Here is a 27,841-nt window from a genome sequence, read left to right on the forward strand (position 1 = left end):
GTGAGCACTAGAGAAACTCACTACATCGGCGAGTGAGTTCCATCCTTGGAATTCACCGGTGTTTTTCTAGTTCCCAGCATTGGAGAGTGAAGGATTCTCCTACCGAAGCCGGTCGGCTCTTCTCTGACCCGGTATGTGGCCGCAAAGCGAAAACAAAGCACTTTGAAAACGTTCGAGTTAAAGCAAAAAAAAGCAGTCCGTCCAACTAGACTTTCCCCGGAAAGGGAGGAAAGCCGGACAAAGACAACAAAGCAGTGTATTAAAGCTAAGGCACGGAGCACTTTCAGCGAGAAACTCCGACAGAGAAACGGTCACCGCTCCGAAAGTCCAAGGGCACCGCGGCGATCAAGGACGGTCGTTCAGAGGTGAGCGAAAGCTCGTTTGCTTCTACAGCAGGCCTGTGTGTGTGCCGTGATGGCGATGAACTGCAGGAGTATATTTGCTAGTGAGCAAGTCTTTTTCTCCATCAAGCTGGCTTCGAAGTTTCCTACGAAAGGCCTTCTCCTGCACGGCATGGGCGTGGACATCAGCGAGCGCTGCCTCGCCCCTCTCCAGCTGCGACTCCAGAGATCGTTCTTCGGTAAAAACGTTGTTTTCTCTTTCCTCGAGCTCCTCCAATTTTCTGTGCACGTCCTCTTCCATCTGGGCTACCTTTTCCGCGTGCCGTTTCCGCTCCTCGTCTACTTTTCTCTCCTCGTCCTTAGCGTGGGCCTCTAGTTGTTGAGCTTGTATCTTTCTTTCCCGGAGTCTCTCTGCCGCAGTGGCCGACGTGTCTTCTGTGTATGATGTGGAGTTTTCCCCGGAAACCCTGAGCTGGCGCGAGTTTATGTCCACATTGTCTTTTGCTTGCTGCTTCAGAATATCACTGATGTTGCCGGCAGCCTCGCTACAATTTGCAACATATTAGCATGGTGGCTGCCGCGTAGCCCATTCGTTTGTTAGTTACTTACGCGTGAGGATCGGCGGTCTGATAAACAACTATAGGGGGCAGTGGCTGAGGCTCCTCGTCGTCCGGAGAGGCTGTGACTTGACGGAGGTAGATGACAAGGCAACATGCGACGACGACGAGGCGTAACTTTGTCATCTTGGAGCCCAGGAGACGGGTTTTAGCAGCTATCCGGACTCACAGGACACTCCGGCTGTTAGTGTGGGCTCTGAGCGTCTCGCAGAAATTCGGTTCGGGTGAGCTGGCAAGCACAGGCCTGTTTTCTGAATGCCGGCACTTAGTCTGGGAATACACAGTGCTCTAGTGCGGCAGCTTGAGGCACCCCAAGGGGAGCGTACGGCTACAGTGTACCTACAGAGGACAATGGGTCTGACGCTCCGCAGTTTTCTTTGAGGTACGATCTTCCAGAGGTGGAATGTCCCCTGTTGCTCTGTTATCCGATATGAGTTGCGCTGGGAAGACCGAGGACGGCACGATGCGGACGCCAGGGACAAACATATGACTGTGTGCTGCCGTCCTACGCGCAGGTGGCTTCAAATCTGTCAGTACGCCTATTCTTTTGACTTTGCTATTCTGGCAGCTTCCCCAGCAGTGGATAGCGGCCTGACAACGTGCAAAGAAATGTTCAGTCACGGCTGTATTCCTTTCTCAGGAACATGTTAGCCGATGCATGGTGCCTGTTCCGGTCGATAGTACTCCTAGCAGGCGGTCTGGGTAGTCGAGGTGTCCGGGGTGAACCAGTACCGCCGTGGCGTTGTCTCTGACAATGATAATACCACACCGCAATCTGGACAGGCGAGGAATACTCTAGTGTAGCTTGTCTTTGGCTTCTTCAGCGCAGTCACAAATCACACCGGGCAGGGAACTCATTTGCTCAATGGACACTCTGCTGCGGTGAAGCTGTCGCCGATGCTCCCCACATAGATGAAATGCGAACTGAATGGCCTCGACACGCAGCCACCCTGACGAGTTAGCAACAGGCTGACAACATGGCAAAATCGAGGAACGGCAGTACTGTGCGAGCCAGCATCCGTTCATTCAATATTCAGACCTGTACGGGCAAGCAGTTGGACTCAGAGAGGCACGCCCAGGACTCAGCGCAAAAGCAGAGGCTCTCTATGCGCCGCAGATTTCTGTACCACCAGGTACATCTTCCAAAACTGCTGGTGCACTCCAACCAATCAGGAGTCTGTTTTTCCTCAACCTCCTGCCGACATGACCATCTGCAGCGTAATCTTGTCTTTCATGCCCGCTGGTGGCACTTCAGTTAAGAGCTCTTGGTCGAAATGAAAAACCTTTTCATTTCATCGTAGAGAACCAGCACAATCGCTCCTCCTACACCCCGAATCACATTGCTGCCACAGCCCTTGTAGTAGGCCGCGACCCCTTCTTGTTTCTTCACACACAGACACACGCAGGCACACGAAGCGAGGAGTATTTTCGAGCAAGGCAAAGGGCTCAGCCCAAACCGGGTCACATACTATGTAGCGCAAGCAGTGGACGCGGGTGGGTCCTCGATTTCTGATTAATAGCACTGGCTAGACTGGTACCTCCCGCCTGCAAACACTTTCAGCCCCGGAGAATACACACCGTGAACACAGTGTACTTCCATGGTCACAGCGCCAATATTTTTCGCTCCCGCAAGGACGGGCAATTCACTCTCATCTCCCGAGAAGGGAACAAACANNTGTTTGTTCCCTTCTCGGGAGATCCATATAATGCAGAAAGCTACCATGGTCACCCTGGGGACTGCGCGAGTGCACAGGTGTCGGACTGTTGGTCAGCGCGTGCTGAGACAGCATCTACGCAGTGGGGACTCCACTAGCAACCGCTCTACCGGTGGAGCCTCATCAACCCCGTCACTAGGGTGCACCGTAGGATTGCATGGCACCTAAGCGCTGGTCTCTTTTAGCGACGGCTCTGTGGGTGGCTGCGATCGTGCTAGCAAGGAGAATGCCACTTCCACCGACTCAGGGTGTGTTCCCTTCCCGAGAGACGAGAGTGAACTGCCGTCTTTGAGGGAACCAAAAGTATTGCTGTGGTCGTCCTGGAGGAGGCGAGACGTCAAACAAGCAGGTGAAGGCTTTTTGAGAGATCACGAGCGTAGGAGAGACATTCAAGCCTGAGTGTCTTCTTCCAGTGGGAGGCCGATAGAAGTGGTGAATGGCTGGCTCACCATGATCTGATTTGCGCAATCCCACGAATTCCTATAAAGCGTGTCGCTTCGGAGTGCTTGCATCATCATTCGCCGTCTGCAGAGATCCATATAATGCAGAGAGCTACCAAGGTCTCCCTGGTTACTGTGCGAGTGCATAGGTGTCGGACTGTTGGTCGCTGTGTAGACGCGTACCGGGACAGCGTCTACACAGCGGGGACTCTACTAGCGACCGCGCGATCGCTGGAGCCGCATCATGACTAGGGTGCACCGTAGGAATGCATGGAAAGACGATGCTGGTCTTTTGAAGCGCCGGCTCTGTGGTGGCTGCGATTGTGCGAGCAAGGGGGAACGCGACTTTCAGCACGAGCCGTCAGAACCGGGAGACAAAGAAGATATTCCACTTCGTAGGCGACACCTTTCGGCAAAGCTGCAGCAGGAGTGTTGCTTAGCCCGGCACCCTGGACCGGTAAGGCGCCCTGTCGCCCCCCTGGATACGAGGTCGTCTCCCACTGCCTTCTCCTACCTGACAGTGTCAAACGGGTACGCGATAATTCCTGCGGCGGTCTCTACGGCGAGGCCCATGCCAAAGTTGCGGAGTAAAGAATGGTTCGATTTGTTCTTGGCGGGAAGCATCGCCTTGCCCGTATCATAGAGCCCGAAAAAGGCCGCTCGATAAACAATGATGCCGGCCACCGACACAAAGAAACCGCGATAGAGCCCCCGTATGCCGGACTGAATGCCAAAGAACCAAGCACAACTGATCAGGCGTGTGCGTTGCCAACGTCTCCTTCGGCGATTGTTTTCTGCAGCCTGAGAAAGGGAGACGAAGCCCTACACTGACGTCGCCTAACCTCTTTGTAAATTTTCCGCACACAGTCATTCAAGCCAGTGAACTGTCGCTCCGCCTCCACCTTGCCAACGTCGACTCCTAGTCTGGTCCGTGCGAAATCCAGAGGGTACACGACAGCTAAGGAGGTAGCACCTGCGCCATCCCATAGGACTGAATTCCCGACGTCAAGTCCAGAAAAAAAATCGGGAAACGCAGTGCTACATGTTAAACTCAAGAGCTCGGCGCTCTAAGTGACCGGCATGGTGCATAGAAGGCTGTAGTCCTTTGCAGAGAAGGGACAATTAGAAGTGTCGGGTAGACTGCGTGTTGGGATATTTTCCCCATTCGCGCGGCTGCAGCAAAGCGCGCTACGGGGGCACGCCGACCAGAAAGGAACTATCACTCTAAGACACCTGCACAGCCTCAGAAGCAACACAAGTCAACGAGTCAGGTGTTCTCAGACATAAACTTGTGTCGTTCACATCTCTCCCGCTACAGCATGTGTTCTCAGCCATAAACTTGTCGTGTCGTTCATGTCTCTCCCGTTACAAGCTGGAAAGTTGTCGACTGTTCGTTCGTCGAACGAGGGCGCCGGAAAAGCCAAGGTGAGATCACCTGCAGCCCCTCCAGAAGCAAGCATGCCAGCAAAGAATTTCCAGAAATCCTGTTTCGGATCGTGTCTGACGAAGAGTTTCTGATACTTTTCCTTGCACGCAAAGTTCAGCGCCTGCGTGGGGAAGTATCGAAGAACATTCGCCCAGTTTCCTATAGGAAAAACCATAAAGGCATAGCAGCATACATTACGAGCTAGCATAGAAAGTCTCCACTGACGGCCGTCGTGTACTGGATCTCCATGGAAACGACTGCGCTACTGGCTTGAACTACTCTTTGTTCGGTTATATTAGTGGCTCATGTATCGTGCCAATCCGGAACGTACGCCATACCGGCAAGCTTTTCTCCTGTGTGGCCCCTGTGATCCGTACCTCTCCAAAAAGACAACATGCCCTGCTCACGGTACACGCGAACAAAGCAGTCTTTGACTCCCTCGTACTTTTTCAGTTGGCCCTCATGCTGGCCGATCTGCGTGCTGGCATCCTGCAACTGCAGCAGAAGCTTGACTCGTTCAATAGGAGCGACTGCTGTCTTGGATATTCCTCCAGCAACTCCGCCCAAGACGAAGTGTTGCATAAAAGACTTTGAGTGTGCATTCCACCACGAAGAAGCTTCAGGCGTAGCCGACGGGGAGACTGCAGCGGCCATTTTGAGGCAGGCGAGGAGAATTCAAAGTTCTGCCGGAATCCTAGGTGTGCCAGTCACCCTTTCGAGGACAAGAATGATGCAGTGCACGACGCCAGATCTGGAGACTAGAAGGGCGGGGGGGGGGGCACACGGACAGGCAACCAGAATAAAGCTGCTCCCCGGACAACCCTTACTTGCCACGCGGACAGGCCGCCGCCGGAGACGAGAGATGGCTTATTGCTCGACAGAATACGTGCTTGCGTCACTACCCGACTGGGCCTGTACTATAGAGGAGTGGTGCTTGTCTCGAGGGATCTCCCGTGTCTGCTGCTCGCAGGATTCCAGGCGACTAAAGCCTGGACTTTCCTCCTCAGCCGCAGAGCATCCGGCGCGGTCTCAGGAAGGGGGCGGCGCGCGCAAGTAGGCTGCACGAACGAAGATCTGCTGTAGTCGCGGACTGACGAGCAGAGAGCATTGTTGAACAAGCTGTACCAGCGAGCGGAGATGTGGCAGAGGATTGTGTGAGGCGAGGCAAATCGTAACGTAATTCTTCTCTCGGAGCCGGTTTTCTCCAGTTACACTGACACTTGTTACCGTGCAGCACCCTTAGTTTTCGCTCTCGTAGGACCTCACGCATGCACGCTCACCGGTGACGAAGCACTCAATTGGAGGCAGAGAAACGAGAAAGTACATTCCGCTCTCCCGCTACCAAAAGACCAGATAAGATTTGAAGCGTTGGAACGGTTCACTGAGAATCGGACCAAGACACTCCTCTGTGAAAAGCGCCTTCATCAAGCGGCCGTCAAGCAAAAGGAGTGTGTGCGGCTACGGCAGCGGTGGCCTGGCCAGCCGTCTGCTGCGGTCAACAAGGGCAGTGCAGCTCCACACTGTCAGCTGGTGATCCTTTTGAGACTACCGTTGCTGTACATCATGAAGAGGTGGCTCTTTTCTCTTGCTGATACCCCGTTACTCGCGCCCAGTACCAGACGCAATGTGTCCTGCGTGCTCTGGCAGCGTGGTTTTGTACGTCACGACATTGTCCCTTCTCTTTTTTTTGTGTGATTTGCTGTCAATGTTGTGGGTCGCTTGTTCACGCTGATTCAAGTAGGATATATCTCGATGCTTTTGTCTCCTGCTTTCTCCCCATTCGGCGACCGTCAGTTCCCCGGGTCGGACAGTCACGGGCGTAGCCCAGACGGGCAAAATCGTTGCTCGCGTTACGCCTTGTGCTTTGCTTGTGTTTTTTTTGTTCTCGTGTATCGTGAACTGCTCAGACGCCCGAGGAGGAGTACACTCCACTCCCTACACTGTGCAGCCGCGACAGAACATTGGCTTCCTCGTGCATTTTGTAGGCCCGTCTCCGGCTGTGCTCTTTTGTCGCCGGCGAGTCTGCCGGAGAGTGGTGCATTGTCTGAATGTCTACTTGTCCTCTTTTTTCGGTGACGACTGCCAGTGAGCAGAGGACAGCCTTTGCTCAGCGATTCAACGCGGGAGCGTGGGTTAACATCACACGCGAAGCTCTATGCTGTATCAATCATGAAGGAAGGCTGCGAGCGACAGAAAGCCGGACTCTGGTCTAGGCAGCAGATTGGCTCCCCGCCTGTGCCTGTCCCCGCCGACCAGAGAGTTATTTCACCCCAGCATCTCCGGTGCCGCAGTGTCGTCTCCATTGCGCTTTTCTGCTCGTACATTCTGTTAGCTGAAACAGACGTTTACGAGCTACGAGGATTTGCCGAACCCGGTGTGGAGTGCGCGAGTGCCGATTCGCATCTCTGCGCGCCGCCCGATTCGCATACACCATTTACGAGCTCACGTCTCGGTAACAAGGAATCCGGTCACTTTCCCCGGGGTTCGCTGAACCCGACTGCATTTGTTAGTTTTGCAGACGCCTCGTCTGCCGCTTCTGAAAACCTCACAGCTGAGGTCCCTCTACCGCTTTGGGTTCCAGATGACAAAGAAGCACTAGCTGCAGCAGCTGTGGCGCGAAGGCACACGGAAGGTTGCAGCGGAGCAGAGGAGCAGCTAGGAGAGGATACCGAGGGGCTCCCACGTGGGATCGGAGGGGCAGATGGAGCAGAGGAACGCGGGATGTCTGTTGCAAAAGGAGACAGCTCAGACGGGTCCACTCTCTGCGGTGGTCAAGGCAAGGATACCGATGCGCGTGACGCTCAGGTCCCCCCTGACAGGTACCATGCCTCATTCACAGCGGCGCAGTTGTACACTTCATCGGAAGCTTTGAAAGGGTCAAATGTCACGAAAGTGGATCAGGAACACTGGGTGGAGCACACAGCGGATGAAGCCAAAGGCGTACGAGGGTGCCCCTTGTGGGGGGGCACGTACGACGAGCGCCGCACGAGATTTCTCCAACAGTACGGCGACGTCTATAATGTGGACATAGAGCAGGTCCAGAAGAAGGAGTTGAGCAGGTTCGCGGGTCAGGTTTATATGGATTACGCAGGTGCGCCTTTGTTTCTTTTTTTCCGACAATCGAGGCCAGCTTGCCACCATAGGTCAGTAGTGCTCTACGCAAGGGATGGCTGGCATTCTGAAACTCGGCGTCAGGCCTGTTCTCAACGCTAAGGGTGTGTTTGGAGTGCTAAACTGAACTGTAGTGGAGACAGTATCGAGTTGCGCGTTGTTCACCTTGATGCATTCAACGTTGGTGTCACCTCTTCAGCGGGAAGAAATAGTGAAAGTCTGTCCTGGCTCTCACATATACGCACTGATCCCAGTCTAGGTGCAGACCTTTAATACGTTAGCTGCATTGTCACTCCGAAGTGCTTCTTTGGAGAACTCGAAACTCAGAGTGTACCTTCACGAGACTCGCTGCCTCCTATACCGTGCTGCTTTTGCATAAGGCTTGGCTTTTGTCTTTTCCAAGGCGCGGCTCTTTCAGCTTGTGTCACTTTCGAGGTGTCTCCTAGAGCAAGTACGCTCACTCGCTTTGTTGTTCCTTTTCTGATTGGACTGATCCTGGGAAAGACACCTGGCGTGCCACTATAACACCTAGGCCCACCCGCCTATCTTCAACTCCCACCCGGTACCTGCGCTCTCTCCCTCTCTCGCAGTCGTAGTTCGTGGCTTCCCAGATGCATGCTCTCGTGTAACGTGCTATCTTCAGGAGGACCCCAGAACGTCGCCTCGAAGGTCCTCTTGACTAACTTTCTCGCGTGTTAGGCGTCAGCGTCAACATGCAATACTCTATATGCCTCTGTTGCACTTGTGGGAGTGGTGAGGCAGGGCTGTGATCGGCACAACTGTAGGGCAACGTGTGCACTTAACTTCATGCTCACGTCGTAGTGCTTTTTGCTGAGATCACCCAGGTGCAGGAAAAGTCCTGCCGACAGTGTCTGCTGGCTATTACAATTTGACGGGCTTTGCTTTCGTAGGAAGCGGAGTCTACCAACAACAGCAGCTTCGTGACATCTTTGATGACCTGTCACGCAACTCGTACGGCAATGCACACTCCAGGAATCCTTCTGCAAAGCACACAGGTAGGCAAGTGGACGGTGAGATACCCAGAAGTATATCTTGTTCCCTTCACTTTCTTGGGTTCACTCTTCCACAGGACGGCTTCCATATACCGTGGTTAGACTACCTCCCTGTGTGGCCCTTTGCTGCGAAGTTTACCAGCCCCTTGTCACCAAGCAAGTGGAAAGCCGAGACGTGCCGTCAGCGACCTATATCCCTCTTGCGAATCCCAACAACACCCAGCTGCGCGGGTGATCGCGGCACATCGGTATACAGCGCCGCTTTGAGACGATGACGCCGGGTACCTGTCTCCGACGCCTTTTCTCTCTCCGATTCGGATACGCCCATGAGAACCAGTTTCTTACAGTTGTGGAAAGGCAACACGCCTCTTGTTCATTTGCTGGAGAGAGCAGTCCGGCAATGATTTTCTTCGCTGTTTTCACCCGATGCCGACGTTTGGGAGAGACTCGCGTCGTCTGCAGTAGGAGCGAGCGCGACCAGTGTTCTCTGTCTACGATGTATCCGTGCTGTGTTACGATTGCAGACGTAAGACTAAAGGAGGCACGAGAAACCGTTCTGCGCTTTTTTGACGCTTCGGAGCAGGACTACGCTGTTATCTTCACTAGCGGTAGGGTTGCTTGTCCCTCCACAGCTCATGCCGCCTTGTCTTCCCAAACCCGTGTGCTGGTCTTTGTGAGTCTATGTTGGATGTTGGTTGAAGCCTCGATTTTGGTGGAGATCTGTTGGACTATCTGTATTGACTACATACGCAAAGATTCTATATATTGTCATCATCATCGCGTCGTGACGGAGATTGCATGCGTCTCTGTCAGGAGGTCGGACGTGAGCTCGGTTCGCACGGGCTCAACTGAGGAGTACCTGGCTGCTTGGCTTCTTGTTACGTGTACGTGTAGGGGCAACGGCAGCGTTGAAGATTGTCGGAGAGTCGTTCCCCTTTGCTAAGGATCTGTCTTCCTTTTATTACCTGCGCATTAACCACAATTCCGTTCTGGGCATGCGGTAAGGGTCGCAGACGCAGACAGGTGCGGAAGGGCGGCGTGACGTCTGGTCTATCGTGTGTTTTCTTGCAAGTTGTCAGAATGAAATGTAACTGGGTCGCGAAGCTTCCGCGTAGAGCTGTCCGGATACCGGAGGCTTTCTGGCTTGCGCTCTTGTGACAAGACTGCCACTGACCGTTGGCGCGGTAGTGATGTAGCGACGTCCGGGGTGTGCTTTCGCGTTCCGCTCAATGGAAAAGTAGGACGCGGTGCTCCAGGGCACGGCAAGAGCTCGGCATGAACGTAGGACGGACCCCCGGGACATGAACAACGAAATGAGTGGCCTCCTTTGGGAAAAGTTCTCTCTGCACTTGAGGCACAGTTTGACAGTTGTGTTTCTCGAACTAAACCTGATTTCCTGCTCTCCTCCGGCGTGAATGGGCAAGTGCCGCTGGGTTGTTGTTCGAGCTATTAGAGGAGACGTGGCGCATTGAAACATGACAAGCGCCCCTAGCGGATGACGCCTTTATGGCGTGGCGGCATTAGAGACACTACCTGTTGCTGGCCGGTGTGGAACTTCCTGCGGTACAGAGAATACGCGTATGCCAAAAAGGCGAAGAGTGTCAGGGCAGTCTCCCCTCGAGAAGTAGAGCGCCTTCTGAAGGAGAGAGAAGCAGCTGCCAAAACCCAGCACAGTAGTGCAGATCAGACGGCAAAGGAAACCGAAATGGACGATAGACCAAATTGTCTCTTCGCGTTCCCTTCCAAGGACAACTGGAACGGACGGTTTTTCCCGCTTAACTGGATCCAGCGAGTCAAGACGTGAGTAACTCGGTCGACGCCTCGGGGAAGGAGGCTCTCCGTACCTGGTTATGTTTGCGGGGCCGAAGCCTCGTAACTAGGGTCATGGATCATCGACAGTTGAGAAGCATTTACATGGAGAAGCAGGTATACAGCAACATATATCAGTGGAGATCCGCTAAAGGCATGTCGCTTCGAGAGAACCTTCCAATCAGAACAGCTGCCCCGTCTGAACTTCTATCCATGGTTGGACTCGTTAGTCCGGACATCTCTTGGAGGAAGTGGGTAATGGTTTTATTTGAAGGGAATCTCAAACATGTATTGTATCCTTTTTAGTATTAGGGGGCCGAGGCAGTTATGTACGTAGGCATGGGGATGACAAAGCGTGTAGCCTTGCATTGTCGCCCCTCTCGTATGTCAGCACCGACGTAAACTACTCCACGAGTGCATGAAGACGTGAGTATCGAATGTCTGCTTCGGGTCGTCGTGCTTCTCTGTCCTGTGGCTGAAAGCTTTCTGCGGAATACAAGTGCATGTAGGCCATGCTCTTCATGCACATGTCTTCCGCTTGCTCTAGCTAACTTCCACTTTTCTCAGCTGAACTGCGATGTGAGTTTGCAAGTGTGCAGCGCCGTCAAGCGGAGTCCATGTATTTCTTTTTTCGGTTTTGATTTTGGATTATACCTGACGGATATCTTCCTTGTGCCAGTGCCCGAGTTCAAGCGCTTCCACCTGACGGAAGACCATGAGCTTGTGGGGCTGCCGGGAGCACAGACCCGTGTTAGCGCTTATGTCGCTCTTCTCCCTCCAGGTTCGGTCTTAGTGACGACAACTGCAGATGGTTCGTGCTCGTTGACGCTGCCGCTCATGCTCCGACTTCGCCGCTGTCTCTGACACAGTATCCCGCAGATTTCGTTTCTCTCTCCTTCTACAAGATGTTTGGCTACCCTACAGGCCTAGGGGCACTCCTTGCTCGATCTGAAGATAAGGACAAACTTGAGCGGGTGAGGCATCATTGCGGCTCATGACGGTCCAGTGGGGTTTCTTGCTGGGTGTACAGTCCACCATAGCCACCGGTATACTCGAGAGGAAGAACACGCGACGACGAGTTGAAAAAAAAATCCGTCTGAACTGTATGCTTCGTGGCGTCACCCATGCTGTCTGTATGGTCCGAGATTCCTGTGTCTCGTATTCACGAGTATGTCCAACCATGCGCTACTCTATAACATTCTTCCGGGTGTCCTATGACTGGCGTAGATCTTCACATGGAGCACACGGACTCGGTCTGTTGATGTTTCTTTTGCCGTTTAGCTCTATTGGGGAGGCGGAAGCGTCGTTGCGAGCCTGTCTGACGGGCGTTGGTGCAAGAGAAAGGAAGAGTTTTCGCTTCGGTTTGAGGACGGCACGCTCCCGTTCCTGGGTATTGTCGAGTCTCTTTACGGGTTCAGGATTCTTGAGGTGAGTCGCCCTGCATTTCTTCGTAGATGCTCTCAACAAGAAAGGTTCTCTTTCTCCCCGACTACAGAAGTGCCTGCCATTGATAGTCAGCACTTGGGGGCAACTGGCCGTTCCCACTTTACTGGTTAAGACGTATACACTTTCCTTGGTAACAATGTAAAAGGAAAATCCAAGCATTTTTCTAAATTCAGATGTGTGCAGCTTGTGCGAGGGGTGATACGTGTGACTCGGGCTCACCGAGTAGCGTTCGTTTTTTAGGATCCGAATTCACGAGTGCTGTCATCGTGAAGTGCAGAGAACAGAGACGGATCGTCTGTGCTTTAGTAATCAGTGCACGTAAGGTGACCTCGCTGCGAGACACCCGGTGTGTCCGGACTAGATCAGCACTGTCCCTTCTTCGAACACCTCTACAGGTAGGTAAACGCAGATAGTGTGTGAGGTTTTCTCATTCCGGGACGAATCTCTTCTTGTTTGATAGCAAGGCCTTGCTGTGGTTTGTCCTGACCGCAGAAAATCGGTCTTGAGAGAATTCACAAGCACGTGGCTGCTTTGACAAGGCACTTGTTTGAGAGGCTTCAGTTGCTCCGACATTCGAATGGCGCGCCAGCAATTATTCTGTACTGGAATGAGCCTGATCCTCCTGAAGGTGAGGACTCGAAGAGCTCTTTGGCCCTCCTTTCTGAGGCGCCAGGACTGCCCGTTCTCAGCATATCTCGCAGAGAGGTCTTCTGGTAGCCAAACTAGGAGTGTCACTCAGGATTCAGACCCGCGAGGTCCAAGACCAGCTCAGTCAGTCAGTAACAGTCGTGCTGGCCACTCCAGGCACTTTATACCGTTCCGCCCTATGTATCCTTCCCCCACCAGCTTCCCCCCGTTTGCTGGAGAAGGCGGCCCTCTGCTGTCTTCCTCTTCCTGAGTCGTTGCAGGCTGCACAAGTTGTTCTTATACACTGCATGCCAGCAACCAAAGCTAGGTGGCAATCGCGACCGAACTCTTCGGCTTGCTGTGGCTTTCACGAAAGAAAAAGCTAAGCACAGGACTCCCAACAATGCAGCCTTTCCATCTACCGTGTGTTTTCCCTTTGGTGTCTGCTTCGTGGGGTGACGCTACAGGCGGGGGGGTCTACTTTAATCAGTGCTCACTGCGGGACTCTGTTGTTTCGTGTGACGGAGACCGGCATTTTATCTGCTTACGAAGCTCAGGAGAGTAGTGGGAAAAAAGCAGAGTGTGAGCTCAATAGGTTACCGTAGTGCGCCATCATGAGGAACAGGCTCTCCGGGTTTCATGAGTACAGGTGGATGTGCTTGCGGGTCGAGGTCCATGCCCCTGTGAAGATGGTCCTGTCTGTTTGAGTTGTGAAGGACTGGAATTCTTTGTGCGATCATTACCTGTTGTGAGATCAAAAGGTGGCGCATTTCTCCATGGTTTCACAGGTGGCATCGTTAACTTCAATGTCCTCCGTCCCGACGGATCCTTCGTGCCATTTCCGCAAGTTAGTCACATTTCCTTTCTACGTCATCGAAGCTCGGTAATGCACGGTGAGCTCCGCCGTTCTCGAGAGCACGCATGACGTTGTGCACCGCCATCACATATACAGCATTCCTACGTGTCGAGTGCCCCGGTAACTTCGTGTGTTCGTGCGCATTACTAGGTGGCTGTTTTTATGCTTGCTGCCGGGCTGCTGTCTGCAGGCGCCCGCGCAGGCAGCAGGAAACACACGATCACGATCTCCGTTCTACTAGTGGAGGCTCGCGGCAGCACAGAACCGGCCGTGGTTCGTGGTCTTTTTTGATCGAGTCGCTTACCTGATTGTCACACCACTTTTTTCGGTTTTATTCCTTGCACAGTTCGAAACCGCCGCGTCGGCCGCGAATATTCACCTTCGGACAGGGTTTTTCTGTAATCCCGGGGGAGCTCAGGTAAGCTTCACGCACGGGAGGTATAACATAGAAACCGTGCCGCAGATTAGCGAAGAACTTGTGAAAGAAAGAAAAAGATTTCTGGTAGGGCACACTCCACCCGTTGACAGTGTGTGCCAGACGGGTGACGACAATGGCTCCGCCCGGTGGAGTGGCTTTTTGAGTGGTGACCGTTTCGAGGCGGTCGGATGCTTTGCTAAACGAAAGGCCGACTTCAAGTGTCATGGTGAATCTCGGTGTACGGTCAACTTACTACACTACTTTTGTCAGTCCGTATCAGGGGGTACAAGGTAGTTAGCGTGCTGCCACGTCTTCGGCGGCGCCACCGACCGAGACGAGTAAGGCCGTGGAATAAACAGCTAAAGAAGAGCTGGGTCGCGCGCAGCCTTGATAAACAGCGTACCCAGTTCAACAACTGGACAACACACAATCGTGGCTGTCACCCCTGTTTTCGTCTTGTCCAAGGATTTTCTAGGGTTGACAGCAGACGACATCATGCAGGCCAGCCAGAAGCGTCAGAGCTGCTCAGACGCCGGTGGCGTGCCTGGGGTCTCACCCGCTAACTCGGGAATGCTAACTCTCTATGGAGGAGGAGGCCTCGGAGGAGGGGTGTACAGAAAGCCGGTTGGGTCGGTCCGTCTTTCTCTTGGATACCTTTCGACGTTCGACGACGTTGACACAGTAGTTTCTTTCGTTAGTGAAACCTACCTTTGGTGACAGTCTCGTGAAGCACCAACTACACAGGTACAAGGAATCTTGTTTGGCGAAGATGCAGGTGGCCTTCGAGCTGCAGCATATCTTACTGTGTACGCCAGCCGGCCTTCCTGCCTCGGGAACCTCGCCTCATTTCTCTGTTAGCCTCGACGCCGTCGCGAAGAGCCGGTTGTTAAATCTTTTGTGTGAAGTACAATGCCCCATGTCGCCGTAGCTCCGGGAATGTTGAGGGTATTTCTGCCTTGTACTGCAGTCATGCGAATGGTGTGGACGGTTGGTGGTGGACTCTCCTATAGCAAGCTTTCATCATGGCGTGAAGCTGCCCTGTCTCCTCGACGGTAGTCGGGCTTGTTTCCCGTCAGCGCGTCTGCGCTAAGGAGACTAAAGGAGACCTGAGTTGACTAGCGAGTACTTTCTAAAAGAGCCGCGCTGCCTAGAAATCAGCCAAACCCTTCACGCCAGTTTGGCGCCCGCGGGCACCGAGCCTCACTCCGGCAGTAGGCGGGCGAGCTACTTTGTTTTTACCTGCTATGTTCTGTCCTTTACCCTGAGAATAAATCTATCACTACCGATCCTCACGCACAGGAAGATGAAAAATTACTGCGGACAAAATTCCGCGAGGCTATCGATTTTGTGCAGCGTACTGATGTTCATGGACTGGTTTAGGCGTAGGGCCTCCGTTTTGATGACGGGTGCTGGTTCGGAAGACGCTCCAGTAGACACGAGGGAGAAGCATGGTCGGGCGAAATGACGGCTGTAGGTCGACACGGGCTGGCACCTTGGTGGGTCTCTTTTTTTAGAAGTGTGGCGTGAAATGCCGCACCGAGAATTGAGTCAAGGGGAACTATTAGCTGCCCCTCGGTTAGAACCGGGACATCCGAGGGCTTCCAAGGCGTTCTTTCTCTCGCACTCACGGTTAGCGGCCGCACTGTACACGCAATTTTACGCTCGAAGCAAACTGTTCCAAGGCAGCGTCACACAGGTAATGGTTACGTTCCCACGGGCCATGGGGGAGAACTGCTTCAACTGCAGAAGTGATGGGAAGTCCGACGACACTACCGCTGTGAGGCCGCGGTATCCCAGGCGAAGCAGATGACGGGAGAAACCAGTCCGTGATCGTAATGATGGACAGACTAGGCGTCTGCCTTTGCCAGGACTCGGGGATGCTAAGCTGTGCTCTGAATGCCAGTCTACCGAGGTCAATGCGACTGTTCTTAAAGTGTTAAATTTTGAGATGCGAAAGACCTGCTTTGGTGGTAACGCCGCTGCAGCGTAACGTGTACACGAATTACAATATTCTTGGACCCTGGCCGCGCCATACCCGCTTGGGTGAACATCGAGGCAGCCTTAACTCGTGGGCCTGACTGGGATGTGACGCACAGAAGTATCCGAGAGCCACTCACACAATACAAGTTTACGTTACAATCAGCGGCCTGTGGGAGAGTCGGCGGCATGCGGCAGAGTTCGAGCGCTGGAGTATTCCGTGATATTGGTTCGTCACGCAACAGCATAATCGCGCTTTAGGAAGGCCTGTCCTCGGCAGCGCGCCCTCTTAAAAACGGTACCCCGAGCAGAACACGCGAGTGGTGGGACGGGTCAGGTGTGGAAAGGAAATCCCCTGTCAGAGGCTCTTCCATTGCAAGTACCCCGGCCTCCGCAGCCTATCAGGCCCCGTGAGGTCCTGGCGCGCTTCTCTTGAACACTGCGGTACCAATTCGGAATCTTACTGAGTTTGCCGGCTCAACAAGTGATGGCCCGCTGATAGCTAGGAAGGCCCTCCGCGGGGGATGGCCCAAGTGATTGAGTTCCCCTGGCGCTCGTCAGGGTTCTTGAGTTTACCGCGAAACAGAATACAACCTACTAAAGAGTAATTAGAGCAATACCGCCCCAGCCCACACGCCTGATGGATTTGCCGGTGAATCGTTCTGCTGGAGCTGCGATGGAGTTAAGTGGTAGCTGCAGGTATGCGCTGTCCAAAGAGACGGAGCGGCCAGCTCATAGGCTGTCCAGCTGACCTCAAGGGATCTAAGAGACGGCAGGCAGCGGATATGCACAGGCACGGCCGCCACGGGACTCGCACCGGTGCGGCATTCTGTTTCGACTGCAATCTGGGCACTCGGGAGCTCAAGCCGCCACACCTTGTCCCCACACGCCTGCTGCTCGAGAGGAAAGAACGGTCTGGAACAAGAGCCAGGTTCTGCGCTCGAGACGCACAGACGACGCATTGAGACGCGGACAAGCGACTGGCTCTTCTCGTAGGTGAGAGCGGTGCAGCCAGAATATTGCTTATGTGTTGAGGGCCCGCGGCTGGGGCAAATCTCGTGTTCATTGCCTCTCGCTACTGAGCCGTTCGGTTTGGTGCGCTCCATGCTCCGCTAGGAGTAACGACGGGATGGGTTGTCTTTACATTGGAAACGCCTGGATCGTGACACAGCCTTGTTATGGCGCTCCAGTTCTCTGAAGCTGGTCCCCGCGTACAACGCGGGCCCATACTGACAGGCGGATTGCAGAGAACACTAGCACGGGGTAATACAGTGGTCTACCTCATTTTAAAGGTGCCTTGTGTCATTCTCTTGCAGATGTTATTGTTGCAACAAGAAACCCCGGTCCAGGTTTGCATACGTTTTGGGCCGGCCTGGGTGCTGCCAGCAGACGCATCTCACTTTTACCCTGTGAATCTCCGGATTTCACCAAGGGAGGCAAGGACAGCGATAGCGTCATATGGAGCCGGGCCAGCAGCTACCCGTAGGAGAGCTTTCAGTCTTCTGTCCGCCTCGGACCGCAGGGTACGGAGCAGCGGACGTGCCGGAGCCTCTCAGACTTACGGGGACTGCAGCGCCGTCAAGTGTTTGCCCGAACGGCCCGGGCCTCTTTTTCTGACTGTTCCGGGCTGCGAGACTGCCGTTGTCCCGAACCCTCCGCTGCGGGTGGTCGCGGATTCGAAACGGCATGCTCCGCTCAGTTCGACGTGGCAGCGAAGCTGACCATCACGCGTCTCACTCCGTACGGGACCTTGTCTCTCAGATGATGTCGTGTTTGTAGGACCGACACTTTCCAGGACCCGGTGTAGATACCTCTGTCGGGGTGACAGCTTGTCACCATGCGACCCAGGTGAAGGATGTCTCCGGCGTCGCCATGTGTGATGTCTTCGCAGCGCCCTGGAAGGCGTCCCGCCGTGCCGGCTCCTTCTAGGCGTCAGTGGACTGCGCGGCCTGTTTTGGGCCGAGGTCGCCTGGGGTCTCCCCGGAGATGAGGAGCTCATGTCCGAGCAGCAGCACGGTCAGCTCCGCTCTAGCGTGTCGGCCGTTCCGGTCCTGCTGCCTCAGGTGCGCGGGAACGTGGACGGCTGCAAACAGGTCAGCTGCGTCAGGCCACCGCAATGGCTAGCTGTCTCACTCCTGCCCCAAGAAAGAAAGACGGGCCAGTAACACTTGCTCAAGAGCCGTCCCAGTGATTCGCCTCGGGATCAGCTTGTCACAGGAGGGACGTAAAGGAGGTGGGAAAAGCTCTGGAATGAAGCGTGGTTGGGGCAGGAGGTTGTCCGGGCGGCGTATTAGCCTGCGTTGGCTTACGCTCGACATGTTATAGAGGTCGTGTGTTTTGTGTGGTCCTTGGGCATGGCGGATTCGGTATGTACCGTCATGCTGCCAGGCTGGATCGTCGGACAGCGCTAAGAGAGCCCGCGCTTCTCTTAGGGCAATTGACAGGCAATGTATATTTGAATTTCCCCAGATTGGGACAGGAAACGCCTCCCTGTTCTGCTTCCTGCGTCTAGAGCTTCAGCAGAGCGTCTGCGTGTGTTTTGTCAAAGTCCCTTACTGGTAGAGAGTGTATCCACTTTCCCGTGCCGCAGCCGTGTCCGCAACGCTCTGTTTCCAGAGAGACAAGAACCCATTCCGATTCTAGTTCTTCGCCGGGTGACCAGCAAGAGTGAGGTCACCTCTCCGGGAGGCGTTCCAGTCCGCAAACGGAAAGAGCTGTGGGAGGTGGTCTCTCAACCGCCGTCAAAAGCTCGAAAGAGGCAGACAGGAGTCGCTTCCCAGTTGACTGTGCCCAAGCGTAGGAGAGCGTCTGCGCGCGCGGCTACCGAGATTCCTCGAAGAAAACAAAGGCTACGGACAGGTGAGCTGGCGTACTGTCAGCGTGGCTATCAATTGCTATGCCGTAGAGGTGTGCAGGCGTCTCCGAGCAACCCCTCCCATGTGATGTGCGTCCGTGCAGCCAAAACAGTCTCACCCTTTCGACACAGCGTCTCCGCCGAGAATCAACACGGAAAACCGTCATCCGCCTCGTCTCGCCCTGGGAGTTTTCAAGCGTCACCGCGTCCTGAGACGACAGCGTCGGTAATCAGCCAGTCCGGGGGCACCCAAGAAGGGCAGGTCCGCTCGCCCAGGACCGGGACCGCAGAAAGCTCGTCGTTTTTCACTGGCTTCTCGCCACTGTCCGGGCCGTCGTCCCCCCAGGGCAGTTTTTATTGGAGCTTCCCTCAGGTTGGGTCGCCGGGAGAGTTTCAGGGGCCCCCGGGTCCACGACCGGGTCCCCAGGCTTCTCTTCAGCAGAGTAGCGAATATACAGAGGCAACAGCAGCAACCGACTCACTGGGCCGCGCTGAAGTTGTGCAGAGTGGCTCCCCCCCTTTCTGGCCTGTTCATGTGTTGCCGTCATCAGGTGAGCTGGAGGAAGGTTACGAATCATGGTCGCAGCAAAGCAGTCGTGCGCGCATGTAGCCCGGAGCTGAATTCCCGGACAGGGTGATCCGCCCAGCATCTGCCGACGCACATGCTCCCCGTCAGTGAGGCCAGGGGAATTGCTCAGGATGACGGTCAACTGGGCTTGTAAAATAGCTTCTTGCGGTCCGGTTCGATGTGTAGCCGCATAATATTGTCGACGTATATACCAATAGGAATCTTGGCTTAGTGTGGGCGACAGCACACACGGACACGCTACGATATCCCCTCTGCCGAGGATACGCGGTAGCAGATCAGTCTCAGCTGCCACGCCCCTCGGGCAGGAAAGTGTCTCGTCGTAATGCGTATTGTGTCAGCCGGTTCTGATTCTGCAGACTCGAAGCACGCGGAGTGCTGCACTCTTCTCGGAACCTAAAGGAACAGAAAGCGGTTTTCCTTTTCAGGAGCCTCAAGATTTAGGCTTCAGGGTCGGATTGTTGCGTGGTGTTTTTTTGTTAGAGCAGGCTTGTTTCTGCTACTGCCGTCCGCATGGCCACGGTGCCATGTTGAATTTTTGTGAGTTGCTTTCAGCTGGCGGGTCTGGTGTAGCTTCTTCGCAAGTAGTTGGTGGAGCCGGCGACTTCACCGGCGAACCCGCTACCTCGACAGGCATTCAGGCGTCTGGCGCGTCAGAATCCGCATCCACAAGTGGGCTTCTCCCTGGAAGTCCAGGAACGCCAGTGGCAGTGCCGTACGCCCCCGCACCCTTGCAACACCACGAAGCCACGCAAGAGGAGCCCTCTGTGCCGTTTTCGCCTTTGCCTGTCCTCTCTTTTGATGACGGTCTCTTTCCGCACTCCCAAGCACAACCGGAACACCAGTTAGTTCAGCCTGTGGCTTCTCTTGGCTCACAACTGACTCATCAAACACCAGGAAGCTCTTTTTCGAGCTCAACGTCGACGGCGTCGCTCGATCTCGCATCATCTCCGGCGCTATCCCCCGACCCTGACCATGAACAACTGGACGCATGGCTTGAGGAGGTTTTGAGCTCCGATAGTTGGCCGGGAACAGATTCGGACTGGTGCTGCCTCTTCCCTGCAGGTCGCCTATCCGAGAACCTATCTTCGACGAGTAATCGGTCTTTTCCGTAAGTATGTCGCCAGCCGATGAGGAAGCTTCTAGTGCTGTCGTGGCTCTTTTGTGGCAGCCACTGAACCCCTGAAGCACTTTTCTGTGGATTGTTTTGAACTGTTGCCTGCTGTTTTATTGTCATAGGGCCGAGACTGTAGTAGGCGCTGGGGCAGCATATGTGTATGTGTCTGCCCTCTCTTGTCGCAGTGAATTTCCGCTCCTGCCATGCCGGGGTTGCGGAAGCTGAAGCAGTCAAGCGGTTACGGGAAGGTTGTATTCCCGACCTGGTCGAGCGGACATGACGAAGATGACACGGTCGTTTGTTATGTTGCGTGTTTTGTACTGAAGTGTTGTGGCCAGGCACACCTGACCATGCCTTCACACACTGGGAGTTCGGCCACGCAGCACACAGCAAAAATCCGACCGAACTCTGTCCTGTGATTTTTGCATGCTTAGACTCGCTCATTTTAAGTTTCACAAATGCACGCCGCAGCCACCGCAGCTCCTTAGCTCAGTTTGGTTGGTTTGGTAGCGGGGCGTGGATCGGGTATCTTGCCTTGGTCGTTTGTGTGTTCGGACGTTCACTTTTTTGGAAATAACTCATCAGGAGTAGAGTTTCGCCATGATGTTCACAACTCTTAGCACGTCGCAAGATAGGCACATATGCCATCGATCATCGCTTGCATTCGTGTACAGGGTTTCCTAAAACCCGTTTAGCCGAGGCCACTACGCTTTCGCTCATCGCGACAACTAGTTACGGAGGGCGGCACAGGCTGACTTCTGGTCGTGTTCCCGTTGTAATGCCTTGCTAAGATCAGCTTCCAGCCCCTAGAATGCTGAGTTTAGCCGATCAACCAGTTCTCGTCGCGTGTCAGGCTACTCAGTTGCGGTGGCGTCGTAGGGCTTCCAGCCTGATGCAAATCTTTTCCGAGGTAATCAGAAAGTCAGTGAAGGCATCTGTTGTGGAACTGGCTGCATTTCGCGCCGCTTCATGCACCAGGCCGAGGTGGAAGCGGGAATCTGTCCGGCTGACAAGTTTGAGGTCTTGATTGTCTGTGCGAGCTCGTCCACTGCCGTCTCAGCCTGTCAGACGGTGGAGATTGAGTTTGTCAGAGGAGAGTACAATCTCGGATGCATATTTTCGTACAGATGCCGTCATTCATATTTTGTCTTTCAAACGTGACCCAGGGTTTTATTTACCAAGCCTGTTTCAACTTCAGTCTCTGTCAATCCCTTCTTGGAGGCCTTGTGGATGCTCTTGTGACAAGGAAAGGTCAATATAACCTGGCCGGATGCCTGCTACCTCGATGCGGTTCTTGAACGGCGTGTACCACCTGTGGCTGTTCCAGTCCAAAGGTCTGCGGGACAGTTTCACAGATCACTACTTCCGGAATATGGATAGTTCTGCGGCGAACTGCAGTCTCTGCGACTCCTTTTACACGCGAGACGCAATGCGGCTGCCCACCCCTTACTGACATCGACCACCAGGCTGTAACTGACTCACCAGGGCCAGCTTGGAATCGCAACTGAGTTTCGGTTCAGAAGCCCTTACATTGAGTGACGTTTCATTCTCTGCTTCTGCTTTTTCCGTCTCTTTTTCGACGGCCGCGCTTCTTCCAAGGCCCACAAATCGTCCGTGGCGGCACCGGTCACCTCGCGAACGTCTCCGCCGTGAAGGCATTCATCCTTGGCGTAGTGCTGAGCATACAAGTCCAGCTCCAGCACGAAAGCCTGCAAACATAAATTCAGCAATCAAGCGACAGTAGGTGAAACATTCCGGTGAAAGCTGCTGTCTCAGAAGAACCTCCAAAAATAAAATATGATGACCGCTCGCTTCGCAGCGATATTGAGGAGAAAAAGAAAGTTCATGCTAAGCGTTTGCTCAGCAGTTGCCTTCGACCTATTTTCCATTTCTTGAAGAGCCAGCACGACAATCTGCGCGACGTTTGGCGCTAGCGATCTTCCGAATATCGCATGATGGCCTGAGCTGTCACGGGACAGGACATCCACTGCTGTGCTTTCAAAACCTGTTCTACTTACAGCTCTCCCCAGCACGCAACGCGTTTTACGTATCGTTAACGCCCGATCGCAAGCCTGCTTGCTAATCGCGACGTGACGCGTTGCGAAAGACTGAGCGCACTGTCGCGCAGCTACGCCTGCTACTGTTGATCGCTTTCCGTGACCATTGGCACATGGACACACTTTACCAGCCGAGAGCTAGTCTGTAACACTTGGTCGGATACTCTGCCCCTATCGTCTCTACTTGTGTGGGGTGAGGCTGCCGCCCCACCTTACCTGGGCGGTCAGAAGAGCGTCATATCCCGCTTCGTGGGACCGGCCGCACTCCGGGGCGTGGTCGCAGTTGAGCTGCTGTTAATATTCACGCATAGTCAGCAGGCAGGAAAACTTTCTCAGAGCGTGGAACAGACTACGAGCACACGTGGGAGTGCGCGGAGCGAGGCTCTTAGAGCAAGGCATTGCAGGTGGAAAAACAGTGGCTGAGGAAAACAAGCTGCATGCACCAAGGGACTTGCATGAACTAACCTGGAATGTCAGATCGAACTCTTTTCTGCGGTGCTCGGCAATTTCGAACACGCAGAGACTACCACTGCGTAGCAGATGCTGTCTCAAAGAGGGCAGAGAGGTCGTCCTACAATAACACAGAGAGTGGTTGATGACTTCGGGCGTCAAACAAGTAGCTCACACCAAGCTACCGGCTCACGGTCCGCCGCTATCAACATGAGAATCGCATCAGAATGCACGACGGATTGTTCTTCGGACAGCCGCGTCATTCAGCACTGGCCAGGGAGTGGCATACATGGGACATACATGGGACCGTTTTCGAGTCATTTAATCTCGGCTTCTAAGCTAATCTTCACTTGACCCCCGAAAGGCAGACGCATGTACGTTCAGCGGTTATCGGGCTCTATTTGTGCGGCCCCCCTTTCAGACGAAGACGCGCCACAGACGCATCCTTCATGCACGGAGTATATACGGCTTTAGCGACTGTCACTCAAACGGAGAGACTGCGGGTCACCTGGAGTCACCAATTTTCAGCACGAAGGTTTTTCCTTCGTTCGCCAAATGCTTGGTGTCGTATATACCGCCAGTAAAAAGCCTGAAAAAAAAATAAGGGGCTGTTTCAGGACCAATACAGGAATAGAAGGGAGGCCTTTCTGGCCGCTTGGTTCCCTCTCCAGAGTTTCATGAATGTTCGAGTCCATGTGTGAACAGACTTAATCACTGAGGTCTTCGATGGGCCCAGCACTGTGATCAGAGGAACCCGGTGCATTTCTTGTCAATATTCGGTCACAGAACACGAAAAGTGCATATAAGTTCCGTGCCCCAGTAGCCACTGGAGCGCAGGACGTCGTGTGTCGTTATCTGTACTAACTATCGCTTTTCCGGCTGCGGGGTGTGCACTAACTTACTTCCTAGAGACAATTTCTCAGCACGCCACAAGTCGGGGACAAGACTGAACTCGGTATGTTGAGACAACGGGGTGCGAAAACCACTGCCTCTGTCACCTTGAATGAGGGGTGTAAGCAATACCAACCTACTGGAAACTGAAGGAAACTTCGAAACGGGGCCAAAAACAACGGCAGCCGAACAAGTATGTGTACAACCCGACGTTTCGTCTCCTTGTTCCAGCCTAACACGCAGCACCATAGCGTTGCCTCCATCGCAGTACAAGAGAAATCCATCATCGTTGTTGATACAAGTTGACCGGCCGGATCGTCTCAGGTTGTTATGGATAGTGAAGACACCACTCCTCTTGATTGGAGTCTCTTCTACGAGCGCACTTGTTCCCGAGGTCTCTCACCTGAGGGACTCCTTGCAAAACTCTGGAAGAGTATCGGGAGCCTTGCCAATGAATTTGTCGAACAGGTGAAGCAAATCCAAGTGGCCATTATGAACAACTAAAGGCTTCTCATTCTCGATAATAGCTTCCACTATCCTCTGCAGTCCTGTAGCTCCCAGGCCCCCCGGAGCTCCGCCATGTTCAGTAAGACGGGACACCCTCATCGGGAATGTGCCGGGAGGTGACGGCTGCCGTTGAAAACTCGGGACAGCCATCTGACCGTTCCTAGTCCCTGCCTTTACATTATACATAGCCTGTAAGGTGACTGCATGGGAGTGCACAGACAAAATGAGGAGACGAACAAGAGACAAGCTGCAAACATGCTGTATGTCTCTGAGGAGTAACCACGGGACATCTGCATACTCAGAGCCGCCCCCGTGTAAGCTGAACTATCCGTCTATAACGGGAGCCACTCAAAGCGCGGAGCGTACCCTACCTCGGCTGGCGCCGGAAAGGATACACGTCAGGGCATATACAGTCTGGAGCCATATGTCCGTCTACTGCACTGCGAACATGTTACTGAGAATGTTTCAGACACATTTCTCTTCTCCATCCCAACAGAATCTGAGGACCCATAGCGTGCGTTGTCATGACAAGACGAGCTCTGGCCCTAAGTGCTGGAATTATTACTTTCTCCATGTGTCCGTTCAAGAAAAGCGCCTGTTGGAAATGGAGATGTTTCTCGGCAGAGGCCAGAGGAAGGTCTACAAGGGATATGCTTTCCCATGTTGCTCCGCCCAACAGTGGACACGTCTGAATGGCCATGAGCGTTTTTTCAAGGCCACTAAGAAATGCCGGTTGTACAAACACCTGAACTACGACACCCTCCGACAGAAAGAGGCAAGAAATCTGTTTCCACAGCACAGAAGGAGTGCAAAAGGACTTCCGCATAGCAATATCTTACCTCCATTCTCCTTAGTGCCTTCACAAGTACACTTAACAACGCTGCCGTCAGCTTGCCGTGTCGAGTCTTCAGTGTCGTTGCACATCACGCATGGCTGTTTTTGCGTCCCTGTTGAATTGAAAACACCAGACATAATTGTGTCTCCCTCCTTGTTTCCGCCCCCCCCCTTCATTTGTTCTCTCTCAAGCATTTGAAGTTCAGATAAACGGAAGTAGTCGAAACCGGAGGCTATCCATTGATTAAAGTCAAGTCCATTCTGGAGCAACCACCGTAAGGTCGCTGTATCCACACCTGCCTGTTTCTTCTGGCTAGGAAAGGCATAAAAAGTATAAGGAGCTAACTGCCATTTCCTCAATTCTGTCAAGTCATCACATGACCTAGACTCGTCCTCCCTGTTATTACTGTTACAAAAAGAAGAAGAAGGTACATGTTCCCCAGCCATCATCGCGGTTCTTCTCTTCTTCCTTCCTTCATTCTCAGTGGATCCTGCACCTCCGTTTTCTCCATTCTTCCGGAGACTGCTAGAGCTAGGACAAGCGAAAGACGATATGCCTTCCTTCTTGTTCGCCTCTCTTTCAAGAGCCCCACTTGCCTCTGCGGACGGGGCCACCCCAGACCCACCACGGGGGTCTGCCGATGAGGTAGAAGTATCACTTGCCTCTCTAGTTCCCTGTAAACCTTCATAGCTCTGCTGGGCTCTTCGTGACTTGTCCTCGACATCTGAACCTCCCTTTGAAGCGGGAGAGTAAGAGGAAGAAGAAGAATGATCGCCTCTGCCCCCACATCGGCGTGCAGCACAGATGCCAAGTTGAGGAGCAAGGAAAAACTCCGCACCTTGTACACAAAGATCAAAATACTCCTCAAGGGTTGTCGCCCGTTTGACTGATTTAGGACTTTCTGATTGTTGCGGGAAGAGACCTGTGAATTCTGAAGAAAAGAAAACAGTAGGTAGAGCACAGATGGAGAAAGTGAAATTTGAGACGCACAAAGCAGAAGTGAACGTGCCAACGTTGCACAGCAAAGACAAGACATAGAGTCTCAGGGATACACGACCTTCCAAGAGGAAGAAAAAAGAATCTCAGCTAATGTAGGGAAACGCGAAGAACGACGATGGCAACAGGAGGGTGTTGTTGAGTGGTCGCGGACTCTTGTCATCTTCTTTAGTGCAAATCGCAGAACGTGGAGAAAGACGAGAAGAAACGTGGAAAAAAGATGAAGAACAAGAGAGCAAAGGATAAAGAAAAAAGAGAATCCTCGCAAGAGGCGTTAAACAGAGCTGAGAGAAAGTGAAAAAGAGAAAACGGTGGGAATGAGGCACCTCCCTACACTCAACTGTGCTTGTTTCATTTCTACCTTTTGTTACCTCTCCCTGGGTCCTCTTTTCCTCTCTCTCTCTCCCTGTTGACTCCGCTTACCAAGATCAACAGCGACAAAATCTGCTTCGCATATATCTTGCACAGCTTTATCAAGAAGCCTAGCTCTCTCTTCATCACTCATCACCATTCGAGAGCTACCTCCAGTATCATCCTCTCCGTTTGGTCGACTGAAAGAACCCGCCTCCATATTCTCTTATTCCTTCCTCTCGGATATCATCTTCTTCATCTGTCGTCTTCTTCTATTCTTCGGAGAGGAGCAGAAGACACAGCGAGTTCTTCCCTAACCCCTCGACCTTCACAGTTGCGCGGTCTACGCCTTCCACCATAGAACTCTCATGGAAAGTACCTAACAAGAACTGAAGAGCAGAAGAAAGATGTCAGGAAAAGAAGAATTTCTCCACGCTGTATACACTTGCGCCACCGAGGGAAGAGGAGATTGGAAAGGCCAGACAGTACGTGTTCTGTCGCTACAAAAGAAGAGAAGGAGCTACTGAGAAGCGGGGATAAAACGAACGCGGACTGCTGCTACGGGCGAGAGGTCTTCACACGGGGGAACACCTTGCAAGACAGCTCGACACCTTTTCCATAAACTAAGAGGGCTCGAGGAATGGGGCCGAGTACAATATCTGAAATACGTGCGTACGACGTAGCAGGTAGATACACAGCCACACGAAAGAACTGAGAGGAACACAAGCAGAAGTAATGTCCTTCCAGACATGCAGACTCCGAGACCCCGGTCCAAATATATTGAAGAAAGAGCCATGCGTCACAGAGCGTGTGTGGCCATCTACAGAGATACATGTACTCAGCAATATGTAGAGGCGTGTACATATCTATAAATATAGTTGAGCCAAGTGCGTTTTGGGTATCAGAATGGAGACAAAGGGATCGATAAGGCAAAGGGAAGACTGGCACCCGTCCTCGAAAACCATTTGAAGACTAGAGATAACAACCTTCTACACCTGGGAAAAGTAGACATGGAAAGACACGGTCTTACCCGTTGACAAGTGTCTCTCCAAAATAGATACGAGAGAAAGGCACAGCTGAGTGTCGTGTAGACCGGGAAAACAGTCCCACTATTCACGCTCGTCCTCAACGGGAGGAAAGACCTGCCGATGGGCGCCTTCGTCTTCCGTTGTAGAAAGGGAAAATCTCCCTCTGCTTACAATGCTGAAGAAGATCTCGAGACAAAGTCGGTGACCTCCAGAGCGAGTGAAAAACATTTCAGAACGGAGGGGGAGATCTGGGAGGTGTTTTTCTCCCGCCGGGTGTTTAAAAGTCTTCAGATCTGAAATAATCGGTAAACAACGACTTCTCACTCATAGAGTCTCTACTGCAACAAGGAAAAGAGAGGTGGAAAGTCACTCA

General features: G+C 53.3%; 4 protein-coding genes across 4 annotated transcripts in view; 2 read left to right on the top strand and 2 right to left on the bottom strand.

The window, feature by feature from the left end:
• Positions 1-1,857: 1,857 nt before the first annotated feature.
• CSUI_005727 (adp atp translocase 1) lies at positions 1,858-5,193 on the bottom strand (the record flags this gene model as incomplete). Its single annotated transcript, XM_068065897.1, has 6 exons — positions 1,858-2,342; positions 3,123-3,246; positions 3,628-3,836; positions 3,956-4,104; positions 4,453-4,698; positions 4,917-5,193. 6 exons carry the CDS (start codon positions 5,191-5,193, stop codon positions 2,214-2,216), a joined length of 1,134 nt encoding a protein of 377 aa, XP_067922122.1. The 3' UTR covers positions 1,858-2,213.
• Positions 5,194-5,697: 504 nt separating this feature from the next.
• Positions 5,698-14,942, top strand: CSUI_005728 (cysteine desulfurase selenocysteine lyase family plp dependent transferase superfamily protein). The gene is made up of 11 exons (XM_068065898.1): positions 5,698-7,630; positions 8,562-8,666; positions 9,188-9,271; positions 9,558-9,663; positions 10,233-10,463; positions 11,254-11,446; positions 11,754-11,900; positions 12,411-12,546; positions 13,334-13,428; positions 13,748-13,819; positions 14,285-14,942. Exons 1-11 carry the CDS (start codon positions 6,709-6,711, stop codon positions 14,534-14,536), a joined length of 2,343 nt encoding a protein of 780 aa, XP_067922123.1. The 5' UTR covers positions 5,698-6,708; the 3' UTR covers positions 14,537-14,942.
• Positions 14,943-18,309: 3,367 nt separating this feature from the next.
• Positions 18,310-19,260, top strand: CSUI_005729 (uncharacterized protein; the record flags this gene model as incomplete). The annotated part of the gene is made up of 2 exons (XM_068065899.1): positions 18,310-18,655; positions 18,755-19,260. Coding segments are annotated over 2 exons (852 nt in total), but the record flags the coding sequence as incomplete, so codon positions are not given.
• A 1,734-nt stretch (positions 19,261-20,994) lies between these two features.
• The window catches only part of CSUI_005730 (caf1 family ribonuclease), a 7,230-nt gene continuing 383 nt past the window's right edge, over positions 20,995-27,841 (bottom strand). The window contains exons 1-8 of the mRNA XM_068065900.1: positions 27,471-27,841; positions 26,513-26,829; positions 25,098-26,024; positions 24,155-24,458; positions 22,876-22,981; positions 22,627-22,701; positions 21,836-22,062; positions 20,995-21,689 (exon numbers count right to left, since the gene is read on the bottom strand). The exon at positions 27,471-27,841 is cut by the window's right edge and continues 383 nt beyond it. Of these exons, the coding sequence (XP_067922125.1) occupies positions 21,880-22,062; positions 22,627-22,701; positions 22,876-22,981; positions 24,155-24,458; positions 25,098-26,024; positions 26,513-26,660 (1,743 nt within the window). The 5' untranslated portion in view covers positions 26,661-26,829; positions 27,471-27,841 and the 3' untranslated portion in view covers positions 20,995-21,689; positions 21,836-21,879. The remainder of the gene's footprint in view (positions 21,690-21,835; positions 22,063-22,626; positions 22,702-22,875; positions 22,982-24,154; positions 24,459-25,097; positions 26,025-26,512; positions 26,830-27,470) is intronic.

Source organism: Cystoisospora suis, assembly GCF_002600585.1.
Source record: "Cystoisospora suis strain Wien I chromosome Unknown contig_2764, whole genome shotgun sequence".
Taxonomy (NCBI): Eukaryota; Apicomplexa; class Conoidasida; order Eucoccidiorida; family Sarcocystidae; genus Cystoisospora; species Cystoisospora suis.